General features: G+C 45.6%; 1 protein-coding gene across 3 annotated transcripts in view; it reads left to right on the top strand.

Moving 5' to 3' along the window:
- Positions 1-18,667, top strand: part of LOC120819969 (interleukin-1 receptor accessory protein-like 1) — a 202,769-nt gene that overhangs the window by 119,716 nt on the left and 64,386 nt on the right. For all 3 annotated transcript variants that reach the window (XM_078098204.1, XM_040177655.2, XM_040177654.2), the window contains exon 6: positions 16,634-16,708. In XM_078098204.1, the coding sequence (XP_077954330.1) occupies positions 16,634-16,708 (75 nt within the window). The remainder of the gene's footprint in view (positions 1-16,633; positions 16,709-18,667) is intronic.

Below are 18,667 nucleotides of genomic sequence, written 5' to 3'. Positions count from 1 at the left end.
TTTACATGCCGTTTCAGGGTTTCTCCTTTTATTTTTTAGGTTTCAAGGCATTTAAGATTCACGGCTCCTCTCAAGGCCACAAGTACTTGCGTCTATAGACTTAACGACATTGTCCTCCACTACCACTCCTATCTCTGACAGTCTGCAGGATTGCCCCATCAAGGACGAGTGAGCCGGGTGTCAATCCACCGCTTCCACCCGGGAGATAAGAAAGGTGGGAAGGGACGGCGGACGGGACTCTTGCATAATTTATAGAGAGCAAAAATCCATTATGTGGCATAAATTACTTTGTAGTTAATTAGTTGCAGATTGGTCTTTAACAAAAGGTGCATTCTAAATCCCTCCAGGGGGAGACTCACTGCTGCGTAAACGGACCGCATTCTTCAGCCGGTGATGATTTCACGTGACGTTGTGATGCATGATTAGGCTTGTTTGCTCATTTTGAGGGCGATTCAAGTCGTTATGAGAAGGAAGAAAAAAAGATCATATTTATTTTTGGTCCCTCTGCTGCTAAGTCGGGGAATCCGTGGAGGAAAGTGGAAGCCGGTGTTCGAGAAGTCAAGTCAATCCCTTTTGCTCCCCAGACTGATTCCAACCTCGCTCCTTCACACACTGACACACACGCTTAAAACTGCACACGGCCACCGCACAAAACCACCCTCGGCCAGGGAGGTTGCTTACCAGCGCTCAGTTCACAACCGATGCCCAGTTGGGCCTTGATGTAATGGAAATTGATTGCACTGCTGCGAGGCTACACTGTCACGACAAGTTATTTTAATGGCACTAAAGTGGGCTTATGTCGAAGTTTAAAGGAGGGGGGCGGAGGCAGCACACTGACTCAGGGCGCATCTACAGCATTCGCAAGGCTTTTGATTTATTTATGAGATAAATAAAACACAATGTTTTGTAAGAAAAGGGAAACGGCGTGCTTTCGTTGAGGGATTAGGAAGAAAATGTTGGGGGTCGGTGGGTGATGGGGGTAACGATTGAGAGCCGTTTTCCTGCCATCTCGAGAGTTACCGTCCCAGTACGGGATGTAGTGTTTGAACCGAGCCACAGAAGTTGTAATTAAAGAATGATTTGTGCTTCCCTGTGTGCATTCAGGTGTCAGTTCTATGATGGTAGAGCACAGCACCTGCACGCTGTGCTCTGGACATGCTCATTTATCCAAAGCCGTAACCCGCCAGCCCGGGGGGACGGGGACTTTCCGTTGTTTATTGGCCGCACACAGGTAATGGTTGCAACATTAGAGCCGTGCAGGCTGAACGTCGCAGGTTCACTCTGTGCAGGTCGAGTCTGTCCCACACATCTCGTCTGGAAAAACAATCAGTAAAGACAAAGACAGCTTCTAGCCGTTTGCCAATTTTTCAGTTTAGTGCGTTCCGCACATGAGGTCACTTGCTGTCAACAAATTGCTTTGAGGTTCAGAGCACCTTTCTGACTTGCTGGCGTATGCACTTATTTTATTGGAGGAGACTCGGCTGTAATTTGGAAACTTCTGAAGAGGTTATTTACCATCCAGTTGTTTTCCCAACATTGTTTCCTTCCCACTGCTTGGTTGCTATCCATTAAACAAAGTGATTCACATTATGTGCAAAAGACATACAGGCCGTAGCGAGGAGGACTTAAGGGCCTCATAACACAATCAGCTCCTAATTTATTTTAAAGTTTAATGGCATTTCAGATTGCAATTGTAATAACCTACGATGCCTTCGCGCATTAGCAGCTCAGGCAATTTGATTCCCTCGTGTTTTGTCCGCAGGCCAATTAAGGCTCACTGCGTGACAGTCCGGCCCGGATCAAAAGGTCCCCGCACTCCCTGCCAGCCATGGCGGCCCATTAAAACCTCACGCCCGCTCCGCAACGGCCAACACCTCCCACCACGAGTAATCGTTACCACAGCTGTTGGGCTGGATGCGGTCCGCGGGCGGCGTATTGATTGTGTTGCTGAAAACCGGAGAGGAGTGAGGCTGCCAACGCTCAACGATGATGAAGGTATCAAGTCAGGTTTCGAATCGCCAACGTGCACGCGCCCACCGGTTCCGATTCCCGCGCACGGGTGTCCACCAGTGTGTGTGCAGCGGTGGGCCTCATCACACGGGTCAGCAGAGCCGACACCTCACTCACTTACTGCCTCATCATCCGAACAAGTCCGGGAAATTAACTTAGATGTGGAACGTCTGTGGGCGAGCGACTGGGGTCCGCGGGAGGAGGAGGGGGGGGGGGGGGGGGGCCTGGTCAGCTGCGTCCGTGGGCGAAATGTGTTCGCCACATGCAGAGATATGAGCGAGCACGAGAGGAGTAGTGTGCGCGCGCGAGAGAAAGCGATCGAGAGACGAGCCACCCCCACGTGCTGGATAAAGAGCCACTAGTCTACTTCAAATACGCTTAATTCTTATTCAACTCGAGTTGTGGGCTCGTAGAGCTAGAATTAACACAGCTCAGCCTTCTCTGTGACAGATCTAGAGCATGTCTACATTTCACTGGAATTGCAATGAACTATATTCCAGGATATCTGCAGGGTCAGACCTGTCATCAGCAGCGAGCGCTCCACCACTGGCACATTGCAAAGTGCTTCTGTGTTGTAGCTCACCGTGGCTCCGCCCTCTACTGGAATCTCTGGGTATTACTCTCCAAAGTCAAAGGGACCCCACTGTAGACAAGGCAGCACGGACCACATTTGTGGGAACAATTACTCTCTATTTCTGCCGCCCCCTGTCCCGAATGAAGGCCGTAGTGCTCTGACCTAATTGGCCTGCAGAGGTTGCGTAGCTCCACAGGAAAACATGTTTGTGGTGCCGTCCTTGTGTTTCTCTGCGAGGTCATGTATGGCCGGGGAAATGCGAACAAATGAATCAATTTACACGCTCACCGTCCTGCTGGAAATTGTTTCTATGGTTGTATCCATCTTTTAGCTGCTATATGGCTTTACTTCCTTTGATATGTTTGCTTTTGACAACCGCAACAGCAAGTGTCCGTTCCTCTTTGATGAGATAACTGGACCAACAGCGTCTCACTGCACTGATGACCGAGCTGTTATCAGCTGTCCACCTGATTCCTGAGTTACGCAGGGTGCATCTGGAACTGCTGTGATCAGATTCACACAATTAGCCGTGATAGAGAGAATCATAACTTGCCGTCAGTACATCCTGACCTTCTCCTCATCCTCTATTCTTTTTTAAATTTAAAAAAAGGAGTCTAATCTCTCCTCTCCTTTGTATGTCAGCCTCTTTTGTTGAGTCTGTAACTTGGAGACATAAAAAATGTAATGTAGTCAAATATTTATCATAAAGAAAAAACACATTTTCCTTTCAACAATGTCTTTTGCAATTTTGTCAACAAATGGAACAGAAAGTGGAATAAAAGTAGGGGGCATATATTCTCCAGTCTTCCAGTGCTCTGACTGCATCTCTCGGTGAAATGACTTGGCAATGCCAACAGAAATCAGAGACGCCTCGCTTGAAATGAGATGCACTCTATTTTTTGCAGAGCCCATGTTTTTTTTTCCACAGGCTTTAAACTTGCAAGTTCTCTCCGTCTCCCCTTCATCTATGTATAGCACATCTCCCCTGAACGACTGTAGTGGATTTTAAAAGGTGAGATCAATAAAGGTTCACAGCTTCCACCTGCATCATTCTACTTCATGGAAAGCGCCCACTGCCATAACATTCTGCACACTCAGTGGTTTTACACTGCCAGCTTAAATTAGTGTTTTGTTCATGCCTTTGTGACGCAGCTCTGAATTTCTCATTGAGCCTTGCAACAATGCAAGAGTCTGGAGCAAAACAAAAGGAGGGCGTTGAGCCAATAAAATGCATGCAGATCCAGCACCCCCCAGCTGAGCACCTGTACAGTTTGGGCTCCGCAGCCCCCTCGGGGACAACGCATTCGGCGGGGTCTGCACAGACCAGCGATGTAGGGCACCACAGTGGTAAAGCTACCCTTGGCTGGCACCCACATTCAACCGCTGACCTGTTTAAACAGCTGGAACGCTTGGCACTGGCTGCCTCCGGAGATTTGCAGTGCCACTGGCAAAGGGGTCGAGAGGAAGGAAGAAGGGGTAGGGGGGGAGAACGGGGGATGGGAGGCATGGTAGCTGAGTGAGGAGGACGGATTCATCGCTAGGCAATAGGGGGCCACTGTGCAGAAATGGCACCAAGCAGGAATTAAACAGCCCGCTGGCAAACAAGCGGAGGAGGAGGAGGAGGAGGAGGAGGTGGTGGTGGAGGAGGAGGAGGAGGTCGGAACACGGTTCAAGTCAAATAGAGACACTTTTTAATCGAGGCCTGGCCAGTTTGGTGGGTCACTGGACTCACAATGAATGGATGACCTGGACAAATAATAAATAGCCTGAATGCCAACCGTTTGGTTTGTCCCGAATAAAACAAAAAAAGCCTCTGTGTTTCCAAGGCGTTTAGGCTGTGTGTTGGGGGCGTTACTGACTTAATCAAGGGGGCACTTTGCAGCTTGCCACAGGGGTTTGACCAAAACTAAGCCGTCGCCGGCACGAGGTTGGGGGGAAAATGGGAGATGGAGGTTGTGAAACTATGCTTCTGTGGTGGAGGTTTTTAGAACGGGCTCGTGCAGGGACCCAAAGGACTAGCGGAACAAAGAAGCATATAAAGCAAAATGACGCCGGTAGGATTGCGATACTTTTATGTTGGGTTACATTGGAACGGAAGTCATCCTGAGGTCATCTACGACACCTCCATATGGCCAGCCCGGTTTTTAGAATGACCGGAAACTTCTTCCTCTTCTTTGTCTACTTCTTTCACTTCGTTCAACTACGGTTATTGACGTGAAAGTTCAGCAAAAAACAGTGCAGAGACACATTTCTCTGTACAGAGCAATATTGCACAGTAACGTATTACTTGAAAGTGTCTCGCCCTGTGTAGTATTTGGATTTTTTTCGTCTCAGGGCCATTGCCTCTCCTCATTATGTCACAATCAGGTCCCTGTCGCCTCACTGTGTCATTTGCAGCTTGTGGTGATAATGTAAGAGGATGTCCATGACAGCCCAGGTTCAAATTGTGGTCCTCAGCCAAGGGCTATATGGAAGGTCAGAGATGCGTGTGTGTGTGTGTGTGTGTGTGTGTGTGGGAGGGAGATAAGAAAGGTCGAACTACCGCAAGGGTTTGACACTGAGAGGCCGGTGAAAGGCAGGGGGAGAGGTGCTATCTCTGCACAGACCACAAAGATTCAGTCGAGATTACAGAGGAGAATTTGAAAATGTTATCATCTGGAGGTGGGTGTGTAAAAAACTTCACAATTATAGCCAGCGTTTTGAATAATGAATGTAGTTCTGTACCATGGTTGCAGAGGAACCATTCGCTGTTTACTTCCCTTTTTGCTCATTTAACATCCATTTGAGGGCTTTTTATTCTAAAAGGCGGTCGTACTGTTGTTTATTTAAAGAGCTTAAATCCACTGGTTAATCATATCATATTTCTTTCCACAGATATGTTGACAGCCACTTTGATGAATAATGCACAGGGTTTTTACTAAACTCATTGCACATTCCAAAGAGCGTTTGACAGCACTTTCCATTGGCTGAAATCATTTCGGGCAGCAGCAAACCAAAGCATTGGTTAAAGTCAAATGCCAATATTTGACCAACCCAGTTTCTTTGACTGAAACATTGGGAGGGAAACATGTTTGTTCCAATTCGGTTGCATTTACTCAGAGTGGGAAGTGGAGAGTTATACTACCGAGGAACAGACTTCCAGCATCCAGACGTACCTGCACCATCCCAGTAGAGCACGACCTGAAGCCTAGAATGGATCTTATACGGTGGTCGCTGACAATCGAGGTCTTAGGCCCTCTCCTGCTTTTCCTTAACGTTGAAGAGCCACCACAGATTCCAGTGAGGGACAATTGCCTCCAGAGAACTGGTATCACCTTAATTGAGACTCAAACCTGTGGAAGAAAGATTAAACAATATTTCTGGACAATTAAAGCTTTGGTATGCATAGGCAATCTGAATGCGGAGCCCATTTTAGCTTCAACATGGAGGTTTGTAGCTGGTCCTGCACAATACAGCAACTCAATAGTCATTAATTGTTGTTTTTTCCCACAGATGTGGTTCGTTCACGTGTGATTTTGTGTTGACTGCAGGGAGTTTGAAGACTTCTCCCAAAGCATCATGAATTTGGCTCCATCAAATTTGCGTCTGAAGCTCATAACGGCATAATGGAAAGCAACCGCATAATGACAGTTGGCACGTTGATATAAGTGGCTTGTGTTAGCACTGACGAAGCATTTATTCCACAAGTTATTTACCAACTGTAAATAGAGATGCAAAGCAAACAGATATGCCAGGCTTGCTGATGACAATTAGCACAGTAAGCTTGGATGGATCAACAGTAGCATGAACTCTCCTAAATCATTTCACATGTGTATAAGTGGATAGATTCTTGTTACAGATGGATTATCCTCTCTGTTGTTGTTGTTTATCTTGTTTTGTGCTTTTAATCATTACCAATCGCGCTAAACAGCAAACCGATAATATTGTTGTTGCATGAAATAGTTTCCTGAACATTGATTGTGTGGTATTGACATAATGTTTGGCATCTTTCCAGGGTAGTCTTAGCTAAGCTACCAGTCACTTTACAAAATGTGCATTTTACTACGACCTGCCAACCTGCTATTTGCCTTGTTATGGCAATTAGAACTTTCCTGAAACGCCGTTGCTTCAAACAATCTCTATTATATTATATACTATAAGGTTTGCTAGGATTATTTATTATGAAATGTATATTATATGTAAATATATGTATATATGTAAAGTAAACCACCCGCAGCACACTCCAATAAAAAGCAGTCGTCACTACAGATGTGATCTGCCAGATGTGTGATCCGCTGGATGTATGATCTGCAAAGCTAAACAATAGTACAATTTGTCCTTGGGAAGTGTACTGTAGTGCCAGGAAAAAACACTTCTTTCAGCTGGAGGCAGCAACTTGTAAAATCTTAATTAAAAGATTGTATCAGACATGGCTTTGCTTATGGAAAATAGGGAAATAATGGACTTAAAAGACAAGTTTATACAGATGGAGCGGAGGAATAATTCAGTCTGTGGGGTGGGCTGGAATGAGAGGAGACTTATTTGCCGCAGGGAAGGAATTGGTGTTTTTTAATATCCACAAAAATAAACTCACAATATAGTAACTGTGAGGCTGCAGAGTGTCATTTTGCACAAGTTCATTCCCTATATTTTCTTATGCCGTTTGTCTCTTTTTAGTGTTCATTATGGAAAAAACAAAGTGTAATTAAGGCAATCATATTTAATTACAGCAGACAGCCGGGGTATATGCATCTGCCTAATTGCAACTTTCCTTCACTTTATTTCAGATTCAAATTAAGCCAAAGTTGTCATAATAACAGTGTTTCTTCCTCTGCCGAGTTCTTGTGCCTTTTTTCTTTTTGCCATTTTGTTTCCACAACTTTTTCTCAAACATAAAAGAATAAATCCAGCCAAACGGCCCTTTGCTCAAACACCCCCACGCATGTTACTCCCACCGTCCCCTCAACCGCAGCCAAGTCCCACATATAGAACTGGAGACGGCCATTTTGGGAGCATAACATGGGCAAAGCTGAAAGTGCAGCACTGCCAAAGGCAACCTGCCAAGTCCCCCGGTGACATACACATAGTAATACCCCAATTGATTACTCTAAGTAAATTTAGTGGAGGGAACCGGGAAGCAGGCTGGAGCAAAAACAGGGGAATTTATGACAGCCAGCACTCAAGATTAATGCACTTTTTAATTACAGGGAAGTACATAGGTATTGCCTGTCGAGTAGGTCAATTTAAAGCTCAGACAAATAGCAAGGATGCTTGCTGGGAACGCAGTATGCAGAAGAAAGTGCATGAATCAATAGTACATCTTTCCTCGACTGTGCATCATAGAAATCTTCTTCTGTCTTCTCGTCTGTTTTAGATTCTGAAGCTTTTTCATCCCCAACAGAGGTTGGAGATGGATCTGCTTTCTGGCTGTGGTTTAATACATTTTCTCTTTCTACGCCTTGCATGAATTTGTTAAATAAACTTCCATGCGACTGTACTCTACTTAGTGCTCTTTATGAAGCTCTTTTTCTGAATTGACTTCGTTTTCTGTTGTTTTCATGCTGCAGGAATGCAATTCTCCCTGCAGAGGAGAAAGCTTCCCAGAATGTTAATTTGTTTGTTTAGGCAGTTCAAAAGCAGAAACCTGCATATTGACACAGTTTAGACTGTTTTCACACCCGAGACCCCCTAAAGACGAGCTAGCAGTGTTTTTAGAAGGGACCGATAGTGACGCAAGGAAGGGCTTTGTAAATGGTGAGGGAAACCGTACCAACGTGGTCTGATCATGTCTGTCCCTTAAAGGTAAAAATTCGATTTTTCACAGGGGATTATGTGTGCAATCTGGTGCGCGGCACTCACTCTAACTTCCATCGGCAGAATCCCATCTATGTCAAGTGAAAATGTTGGATTTCATCGAGAGAATATGAATCGTCCCTTGAATGTTTGATAACCTGCACGCGGAGTTCAACAGCATCATTCGGGGAGGCCTGCTGGCTATTCAGCCTCGGACAAAAGTCTCACGTCCGACGCTGCAAAGGACAACACTCAGCAAGGTGTCGCGTAATCGCACGTTATTGATGACCCCTGTGAGGACCTGTGTCGAACGAGCATCTCTTTATCAAACTAGTGGCACTCAACAGTGACGTGTGTGGAGAAAGCACTTGCATCTGTTGCTATGGAGCAAGTCACTTGCAAAATAGAAAGAAAAAAGGAAACAGGCTTTCCCCTCTGTCGGATCAAAACGTCTTTGAAATGTATTTTTCTAACGTGCTGTTATCTTGTTGTGATCACCCAATTGGAAATCTTTATGGTTATAATAAGGCAATTCACTTGGGGGGGAAATAGTTCAACGAGGTTGCATTGCATACTTACAGAAGCTCAAGCTGGGAATTCATTTCTAAATATCCTTTCTCAAGCACAATATATTTGAAGCACCATTTCAAGCCGTTCATGGAATACGTTTTCACTTTGTTATTCCTGATCCGATACTACGATACTAATAACTGCAGCTTATTTCTTATCCAAACCGGGTATGATAGGCTGTCAATGTGAAAAGAGGTGAACCCAGGTTGCTCTCTTTCCTCAACCTCCATCAGAAAGCATATTTCACGCCCAAGCAATGACCCAAACTGCCTCCCAGCACACACTCGGGGGCGCAAGTTCCCCTCGGTTAGGAAGCACCAAACAGCATCTTCACGCTTCCCCTCTCAATTTTTAAAAATATTTTGGGCCCTCCTCGGCTCGCTCTCCCACACTAGCCGGAAAAAAAAGACCTTCTTGCAGCTCCACTTCTTTTCCACCGCCATCCGCGTCCTCTCTGACTCACCCTCAACTCCTCCCCTCGGGGATATTTTCGGCCATGCGGCTCGACGCATTAAACCTCCCTCCCACCAACCCAGCCTCCTCATCGTCGAGTGCATAACGCATTTGCCGCTGCGGAGCCATGTTGGCTGATGACTAATTATCAGGCGGCTCTTTCAAGGCCACGCGCGATCAGTCGCGTTTGATTAACGTGTGGACAGTTTTCCTTCAGCAGCGCAAATATTTACCGTGGGCGCAAGGTTCAAGAGTTACGCCTCGTATTCAAACCGACGTCTCGTTTACTGCAGGAGCATTGTGAGTAATTATGTGGAGGGGACTTTCTTTTGGGAGAGTGAAGTCGCTCCCAGCTATTCCCAGTGCCTGCAGTTATATGATTTATGTGATTTCCCTTGGATGCTTTGTCCCATCCTATGAGCCCTCTTAGATTCAATTGTGTTGATGGATCTTCTAAAACAACACCTTTTTCAATAAGGAAATATACCCTTATTATGTTCTGTTCAGGGTTTCCATATTGGTAATATTCCACAGCCGTCCACGCAGGGTATTGCATTGTTATTTCTTTAGGGCTCATTTTCCTTCCAATGGTATATTTCCCAGCTCTTTCAAACATCCCCCATTTCAGCTCGGGGAGTTCATTTTTAACAAGCGGCATCCTCTTTCAGATAAAAGATTTATGTTTCGCACCTCAGAAATATCCATCAGAACGAGTGGCTGTGGCTCCACAAGGCACACAAAGGCTCAGTTCCAGTTCCACCCCATATTAGACTGAGCGAGACAGCCTTGGATCGGCATGGTGCGACTGCTGGTGCCAGACATGGGGGGGGGGGGGGGGGTCGGGGGTTGGGGGATTGCTGCATGCATCTTCTCCATGTTTTTTTTGGCAGCGGCTTTGAGCGCTTGGCGGAGTCCTTTCGGTGGTCAGGGGTCCTTCGCCAGGCGTGAGAATACCCGAAAGCAGAAGGACGGGTCAGCGCCGAGGTAGATGCAAGTTCCCAATCCTGTCAGGAGAGTAAATAGAGGCCACAGTGTGTACGGCGTCACAAGAAGTGGACAATAGCACATATGGCACGGCCAATGTTTGATCTGTGCCGACACCAGGCTCAATGTTCGGAAGCGGCAATTGACTGTGTTACTGCTCGCTCTGTTTGTGGCCGCGGCACGTCGCATACTTCCAGCAGAACAACTTGCCGTGTCAGAAAGAGACTCGTCGTCTCAGGATGGCTCCGGGAACGTGGCGGCGGATTCAATTTGCTCCAATAACCTTGGTGAAAAGCCGGCGGCGAGCGGGGGATCCGGGGGGGGGACGTGACGGGGGGGAAACACATACTTTTAGTACCGGAGCGTCTTGTGACGCTTCTCCATAAAGTCTGTCCGTGCCAGAGAGGTTTGGGAGTCGCGCACAGCTTGTCGACGGAGACAAAAGCTTACAAACTAGCCAAGGACATGGAACTAGATTGGTAGCTGCTAGCATTTCATTGGATAGAAGCTGATAAATAAGACAACTGCATTGTATGTACTTCTGTTTGTACAACAATTGGGAATGCATTTACTCAGATAGGATACCCAAGTAGTATTTCCATTTTGTGCTAGTACTACACTTTCACGCATTTATCTGACAGGTTAGCTACTTTACAGATTCAGATTAATATTACAAAATATGTTGTGCTGCAACAAATTATGTGTTATGAAGGATTAAAGCCTGAATATATACAATGAATCAATAGTTATGATACAATAACACAGTATATTTTGTATTCTGTATAAGGCATATTTTTAATGCTAATTATATATAATATTTTCTTTAATATCTTAGTTATTGACTGACTTTTCATAATATGTAAGAGTGAGTATTTTGAACTATCTCTACTTCTGTCTGCCCACATTATTGTAGTGACACATTAAAAGCTTTTCCTTTCAGCACACGTTTGCGGTGTGTTGTGTGTTTCTCTCTGTCTGCCTGGGTCTTTCTCTCTCTCCAATGTGACTTTTCTCGTTTTCCAGTTTGTTTTGGAGCCCCGCCGTGCTGCATGACGCACGCAACGTGAGGGTGACAGAATACAACAAAGAGATGCGTTCCTCCTTCCTCGCTTTCTAAATTATACTAAAAAGGCTCACTTCTAAGCCTTAACCACATTCTCGTTTGAAAAAAAAAAATTAAAATGAAGATTGTTTATTTCCATCTGGCCCACGTCCTCTCTGCTCCTCCCCCGGAGAGCCACTCGGCACTGACGGCCGTCAGAGGTTTAACAACCTGCATTTACTTTGACAGTCTGTTATCTTGCGAAGACTATCACACATTCACACACACACACTGCGTATTTATGAGCATTTTAACAGGCTTACATTTTATTGTTATATTCGGGACTACAGTCAGAACATTCAGGCCTTAAGTCCCGGCAAAATGACCTGGCGATGCCAATGAAGGGGATATATTGTGAGAAAAAAATGATATTGGCGTCCAGATGAGAAATAAGCCCTTCACTGCATTAAACAGTGCCTGGAGTGTTCCTGCAGGAAACTGTTAAATGTGAATGATGTACTTACATTTTGAGCCTATTGATGCCCTTTCTCATGTGAGCAATTGATTTCTGCTGCTCTCCCAGCGACGGAGGGGGAGAAACAATGAAAACGATTTCCTCAACAGAAACCTCACACTGCTAAACGACGGCGCGCACGCAGAAACGACATCCAGCTTTCTAAACCAGTGTGTCCCTTTGTGGCTCCCGGTTTCCCCTCTTGTAGTCGTTAATCTCCATCATCAGAGGACGCAGTCTTCCCGACCCTGCTCCATTCCACCCGCCGGCCTCGGGACGCATCTTCGGGGGGGGCAGCAGCACCCGCAAGGTCCTCCTGCTAAAATAACAGTTATTTTGCCAGAACTATTAACACACAGCGAGAACACAGGCAACAGCAGCATTGTTGTTTCCACCGATCTGTATGTGCGGCTGGTCAGAAAATGTTTTCTGTTGTGAGGTAATGAAAGATATTCCCAGTTCAGCCGAGGTCACATTAAGACGCTGCAATAACATTTTTCCAGTCATCTGACCTGTAAGTACTTGACGAGAGCCTCTTGCAGTCAGTCGGTACATTACGGAGTAATAATATAATCTTCTGCCATTTGTTCCCAGCACTTGTGGTAGTTGTTTACTCGTTGTGTCTCGGGAGTCTTTTTTGCCATATTTTCATCTTCAACATGAGTTTAATTATTAACCAGCACAAAGCTATCAAAGGGACTTATTGAATTCGGTTTGCTGGTTCGTGGTCCATTTATCTTTGTCCAAAGCCAGTTGCTTTTTCAGAACCGTAAGAGTCCCTGACATCAGCTATAGCAGCACGTTCTCCTGCCCGGTTCTCCAGAGATCCCCTCGGCTTATTGAACACATTTAAGTCCTTGAGCCATGTGTTTTACTACATCGGCTATGTGCATTTGTTAGGTGATCTTCTGCCTTCTTTTAAACCCGCTGATGAGTTGACAACCTCATTCAATCATTTAGGCTCATTCCTATGTGCCTTTTTGTTCAAAAAGCTGCTCGCTTTGTTTTTCATATTAATCTTCAACACGATTCTTTGGCAGATTTTTCTGCATGTCGGTCTTGGTCGACAACAAATCAGCACGTGACAGCTCTTTTATCATCTGGATTGAGCTTTCTCTTCTTTTTATGAAACGTTTGTCAATACCGCTGCTTTAAATCCGTCATCAGTTTCTACTTTAAGAGAATAGGACATTGTTGAAAAACGCTTTATTTTCACCACAGGAGTATTTTATTAGTCTGTCAGTCTGATCAGATTGACTTTTCCATCAGTGTGATTGTGTGTTTTCCGATCTGAGGAAACTAAATCAGTAGCACAACAGGAGACGAAGATGTTGTTTTTTCTTCCTTCTGCATCTGATATACTAACAAGCTTTGCCTCTCGAGTTTGCTCTCAAACTGCTTTCATGTATTTTCTCCCGCGGAACTCGCACTTTTCCATAACGAGCTGGAGTTCACAAACACACACACACAAACACACACTCCACTCCTCTTAATCTATGTCTGCCGAAGTGGTCTTTAATGAGGTGTGAACAGAGGACCACAACCCTCTCCCTCCCTCCTTTTTTCATCTCCCCGTTCTCCCTCGGCCCCCCCGAGAGCCTCAGAAGCCGGCAGACAGGGTGCCAAAGACGTAAAGCGACGGCCGGAAGGAGGGGAGGGGGGGAGAGAGGAAGCGATGGGCGAGTTAATGGGAGAGAACAAGGTCTTTCATTACTCCATCCCCACATCCATCATCATGTGATCACAACGAGAGCAGATCACAGAGCCTGCGAGCGACACTTTAAAGATTTTCCTCCCGGCCGATGGCGACGTCGGGCTCCTCCATGTGTGCAGGAATGTGTGTGTCTGTGTGTGCGCACGTTAGGCGCCTACGCTGTTTGTGTGCAGGGAAGCAGGTCAGGCTGCTTGTGTTGCTCGCCCTTCAGCGAAAAAAAAGCCCGCCCACTCCCTCTCCTGAAAACCAGCCACAGAATTATGATTTTGTAAGTTGAAGACCAGCCAGCTTCACTAATGCATCTCAAATGGGTTTGCGTGTGTGTGTGTGTGTGTGTGTGTGTCTGTCTGTTTGCGTGGCTCCCAGCACGTTCGGATCCCGCCGACAAACAGCCCCTTATTTGGATGAGTTAAACAGCCTTCTCCTACTTTTTCTTTTTTTTATCTGTGAAATAAACTCTTTTAGAAACGTGAGAGTCAACATATTATATCAATGGTGTGCATTGTTTTCGGTTGCATGCATACCAGCCCCCCCCTTGTATCCTCTCTGCCTCTGTACTATAAATTGTCCAGTGACGGACTATTTTATAAGCGACTGTAGGATCAAACGCTACAAAAATGAAAGATCACCTCCAGACTACAAATGTAATGGACGAACTGTTTCCTTAGATATCTGTCCGCTAGGTAAATATAATTAATAAAACCTTTTGAATTAATCTCGCCTCCCTTTTCACGCCGCTCCGTTCACATCAATATAAATGATCATCGCGGTGGACGTAGAGTAGAGCTGCTCTGTGCGATCGTTTTTCTCCACGTTCACCATAATGATTTCCTTCCTCGAGCTGCTACTGGAGGCAGTTGCCACAAGTGATTCACTATAATGCGCAAGGCACGGCCATTATTTAAGGTCGAAAACAATTCTTTGAAATGCCTGATTGACGGTAGCGCGTTTGCACATATTTTGGGGATTCATTTGGATTCTGGTATTTGTCCCAATTATTCTCCTTCTATTGCGTTTTCCATGTTGGTCTTGTTATATCATTAATGCAAATATATAATGGATGACTTTCCAACTCACTCACCGTATAAGCAATGAGCCGTGGCTCCATGTTTGATGTGTGTATCCCCAGCGGAGCTTCTTTTCGTATTTCTAAAAATACATGCAGCCACGTTCCTGCCCGTGCGCCATTCTCTTCCTCTCCTACACGGCATTGTCCCGTGTAAGACAAACCATCGCAGTGGCCCGCCTCCTCTTTCTTTTCAATCTGAAACGAAACACAATAATCTAATCGTATTTCATCAAGAAGAAAGGTAATTAAAGTAATGAGTTTTTTGTGCGAAGCACTGAAACAGGGCAGGCACGTGGAAAGGCATCATTTGCTACGGCTCCTTTTATTAAATTTGTAATTAAGGAGCTCACACAAGGCATTTGTGCCCGCATGTTTTCGGCCCGCTCCTCTTAACAACTTTTTTTTTATAAGAGCACATTATGGCTTTACCTTTCAATTGGTGTTGGAAGCGTATACAGCAGGAGTGAATGGATACCATCGAAGAGACATTGTGTATTTGTCTGAAAATGGAAAGAAATTACGAGTTTGTACCAAGAGAGTCTCTTGTTGTCGAATATTTCACGTATGGCGTTTGGCATTTGGAGTTGATTTAGCTCATCAGTCTGTGTCTGAAAATCTGAGGATGCTTTTAAAAGCGCTTTTCTTTTTTTGTCAAGTCGAATCCCAATCAGTTCATATTTGCTTTTCACTGTGATTTCTTTCCTCAAAGTACATATTTTGTCATTTAATGTGGATGACTATTACCGGTATAAATCTGTACGAAAATCAGTTATCTTGACTAAAATAGTTGACTTTTTTGACAATCTCATGTATAGAATCCAACTTAGTATTTGAAAAGTACCTTTCCGGAGTCAGTTAGCTGCTTCACAAACTCCTCAGCTGCCGCGTGCATGTTGCACAAACCAAATAAAGTAAAAACTGAATATATGAATGCAGAAATCTGAATAACTGCATTTTGAATCCGCTGCTGTGGGGATGATAACTGGCGGCGAGGCTTCACATAAACACTTAACTGTAGCTTTTCCCTCTCTGCTGGGGTGAGTTACATCACCAGAGAGCTGGAGGACGGAGGAAACCGAATCAAACCTCGTCCCTCCGAGTGTTTCCCGGCGCGCACGGGCGGAAAACCTCTCTGATGCCACTTTGAAGGCTAGAACCAATTAGGGGATCATTCTAATGAGGAGCCTCTAAGTGCACGTCTTTTGTTACTCGGCAGCTGTCTAATTGGAGCCGGTGTATTTTTCGAAGGGCGTTTGAGACGTGGGCTGTTCTGAAATACCCCCGATACACTTTTGGATCAGCGACCCGCTCGCGGCAGAACACATTAAACACATTGAACACATTGCATGTGCCGAAGCTTTAAAAAAAATAAAAATAAATGTTTTAATGGAAGGACTTATTCATGGTATATCACAAAATGAATAATTCCCAGGCATATCATGTGCACACAGCTGAAGTATACTGCATCACCTGGGGCAGCTGCTAACCTTCCCATGGCTGCTGCAGCTGTGAAGGAGCTTTACCTCGGGGTATCTGCTCGGCACATCCGCCAATGGTTGACTTGTCGCACAGCTGCTGTATATATACGGTGCGGTTTTTATAGCAGTCGATGTCGGATCCATATCGTCGCTTACACGCTGTTTTCCGCAATGGATGAATAGCATTGGTATCGAAACAGCTGCTTCTTCTTTGAAAGTATGTGCATTGATGTTTAAAAGCTTTGAATGGGTAGTTCTGAGTCATAGTAATTCATCCGGGCTTTTTATCCGTCCACTCTTTAAATATTATTTTTCCTTTTATTTGTTCCCATTTTTAATGCACCCTTTTATTGTGGTCTGTGATGAATAAATCATACCTCTGCTGTCCGGGGGGGGGGAAATATGTTGAATTTAATGTGCTCTTCCTTTTTCTCTCTGTTTGTCTCCTCACAGCTCCCCTGACTGACAAGCCGCCAAAAATCCTTTCCCCTCCGGAGGGCCAAATGAGCGTCATCGAGATGGCAATAGGTAAGGAGGCATGTTTTATTCCCCCCGCCGACGGCTTATTTTCTGTCCGTTGATGAAACACGCATGCTGTCGTACTTATGGAAGAGCCAATTCCATCAGAGTCGGAGCTGCTCTACTCAACTGTGGCTTTGTTCGGAGTGATATCTTCACGTTTATCATGTTTTAGTCCTCCCTGTTTTCCGATCTGCTCCCGTTTGCTGTCAATGCTGTCCGAACGTCTCCTCTTTGTCCACCTGTTGAGCTGATGTTGTTTTAATGGAATTATTGCTATTTAAATGTATTCTCTTATTTTCCAATTCATGGTGTGGTTGTTCAAATTCAGTGAAATTCAATTAGACAAAACCATTGGCACCAGTTGCTCAGAGTTACAACGTATTGAAATCCCTTTTGCATCTGCACGGATCTGAGGTGTTGAACTAACAAAAGCGCTCAGGACAAGATTTTCAATTAGGTTCTGTTCTCTGTGCCCTTTTGCGAATGGACCTTAAGTCTTCCTCTTGTCGGAGGAAAAACATCAGATGAGTCATTCGGCACATTCGTGCATGAAAGGGAGAGTTAATTCGGTGGTTTTGAAAGCCACGTCCGCCGCCTTTTCTCTTCGCTGTCGCTGGAGTGCCTCTTCGTTGTAATTGCACTGATCACATCCATCTCTGTCGTCTTGTGCGCCGTGGAGGCCGCCGGTGTTTGTTCATCTCTAACGAGCCCGCGATGACTTCAAGTGCCACCGTACTTCTGAGGGAACGCACGTAACCCTCCACTCGCGCCATACCTACAAATTCATGGCGTTTGCGTCGCTTGAGACGACCGCCTCCCATTTGTGCCCCCGTGAGGCCGCCTCGGAGCGGTGTAGTGCTCCGTCTGCCTTACCAGCTTTTGATGCCCGGGGGCTCATGGGAAAATTCCCGCTTTGTGCCTTATTGGACGAGAGCCGAGCTGTTGGCGGGAAGGGAAAATGGGTCACGATGGAGGCTTCCTTTGAAGCCAATTGGTAATGGGCGACAAGCACAACTGGCTCGCAGAGGTAAAAGGTGGCAATCAGAAAATATACCCCGGATGATTGTAGCTTTAAATTGAGGACTTTTCTCATCTGATTAAGTGTTTGATAATGGATGATAGTGATTTACAAAATCCATTACCTGATGGAGCCGCCAATACTAGTCCAAAAACATGAATCGTGCCGCTGCTCTGCTTTCAGGGTTAATTTCTTAACTCTCGTCTTTTCAGCTTCTGTAACATTCATCCCCCAAATGTGTCGGATTGGATGTTCCTCTGGATTTACATTGTCCACTGGATAAGGAGTAGTAGAAACGGTCTGTTACCTCAGCACCCATTGATAATCTACGCAGACTCTGCACCTCTGTGTACATAATAGATGAACATATTTGATCCTGTGCCGGTACAAGCCCCCACGGCTTCCTCTCAGTGTTGGGCTACCGCACTCTTCTCATCCACAGAGTCGAACGCTGTTTGGCAGTTTTGGCGGAATTTTAATGTTAGTACTCGTGAATTACAGAAGCGTAAATGGCTTCGGCTGACAGGTAATTAGGCAGGTCAGAGGGAGACAGCGGGACGAGTGGGGGGACGTCCAACGCGGAGAGGCGCTTTTTTTTTTAGGCTCTTGTTGCGGAACTCAAGCGATGAACAGAGAGATCTGTAAATGACGCGCCCCAATTAATCAGCACGCGTGGCCCGCTCCCCGTTTGGTCTCCTAATGGATGCGGTTCCTCAGTTATAATTGATTCAAGTGCTTGATTAATACGCGGTGTGTAAATGCTCTTCCCAGCCTCTTGCTTGGGCGCGCCTTTCTACCGCCTTCTCCGTGCGACAGGTGCCTCGCATTCTTTGCGCCTTAAGTCAGACTGACAGCTCAATGCACTGCTTCCACTCAGTCATGTGCAGAAGCGGAATAATTTGCTGCAGTCAAGCCGAGCGGACTAACCGCAGTGCGAGTCTGTTTCC

The sequence above is a fragment of the Gasterosteus aculeatus genome, chromosome 1 (assembly GCF_964276395.1).
Source record: "Gasterosteus aculeatus chromosome 1, fGasAcu3.hap1.1, whole genome shotgun sequence".
Lineage (NCBI taxonomy): Eukaryota > Metazoa > Chordata > Actinopteri > Perciformes > Gasterosteidae > Gasterosteus > Gasterosteus aculeatus.
This window is presented reverse-complemented; position numbering and strand designations above follow the sequence as displayed.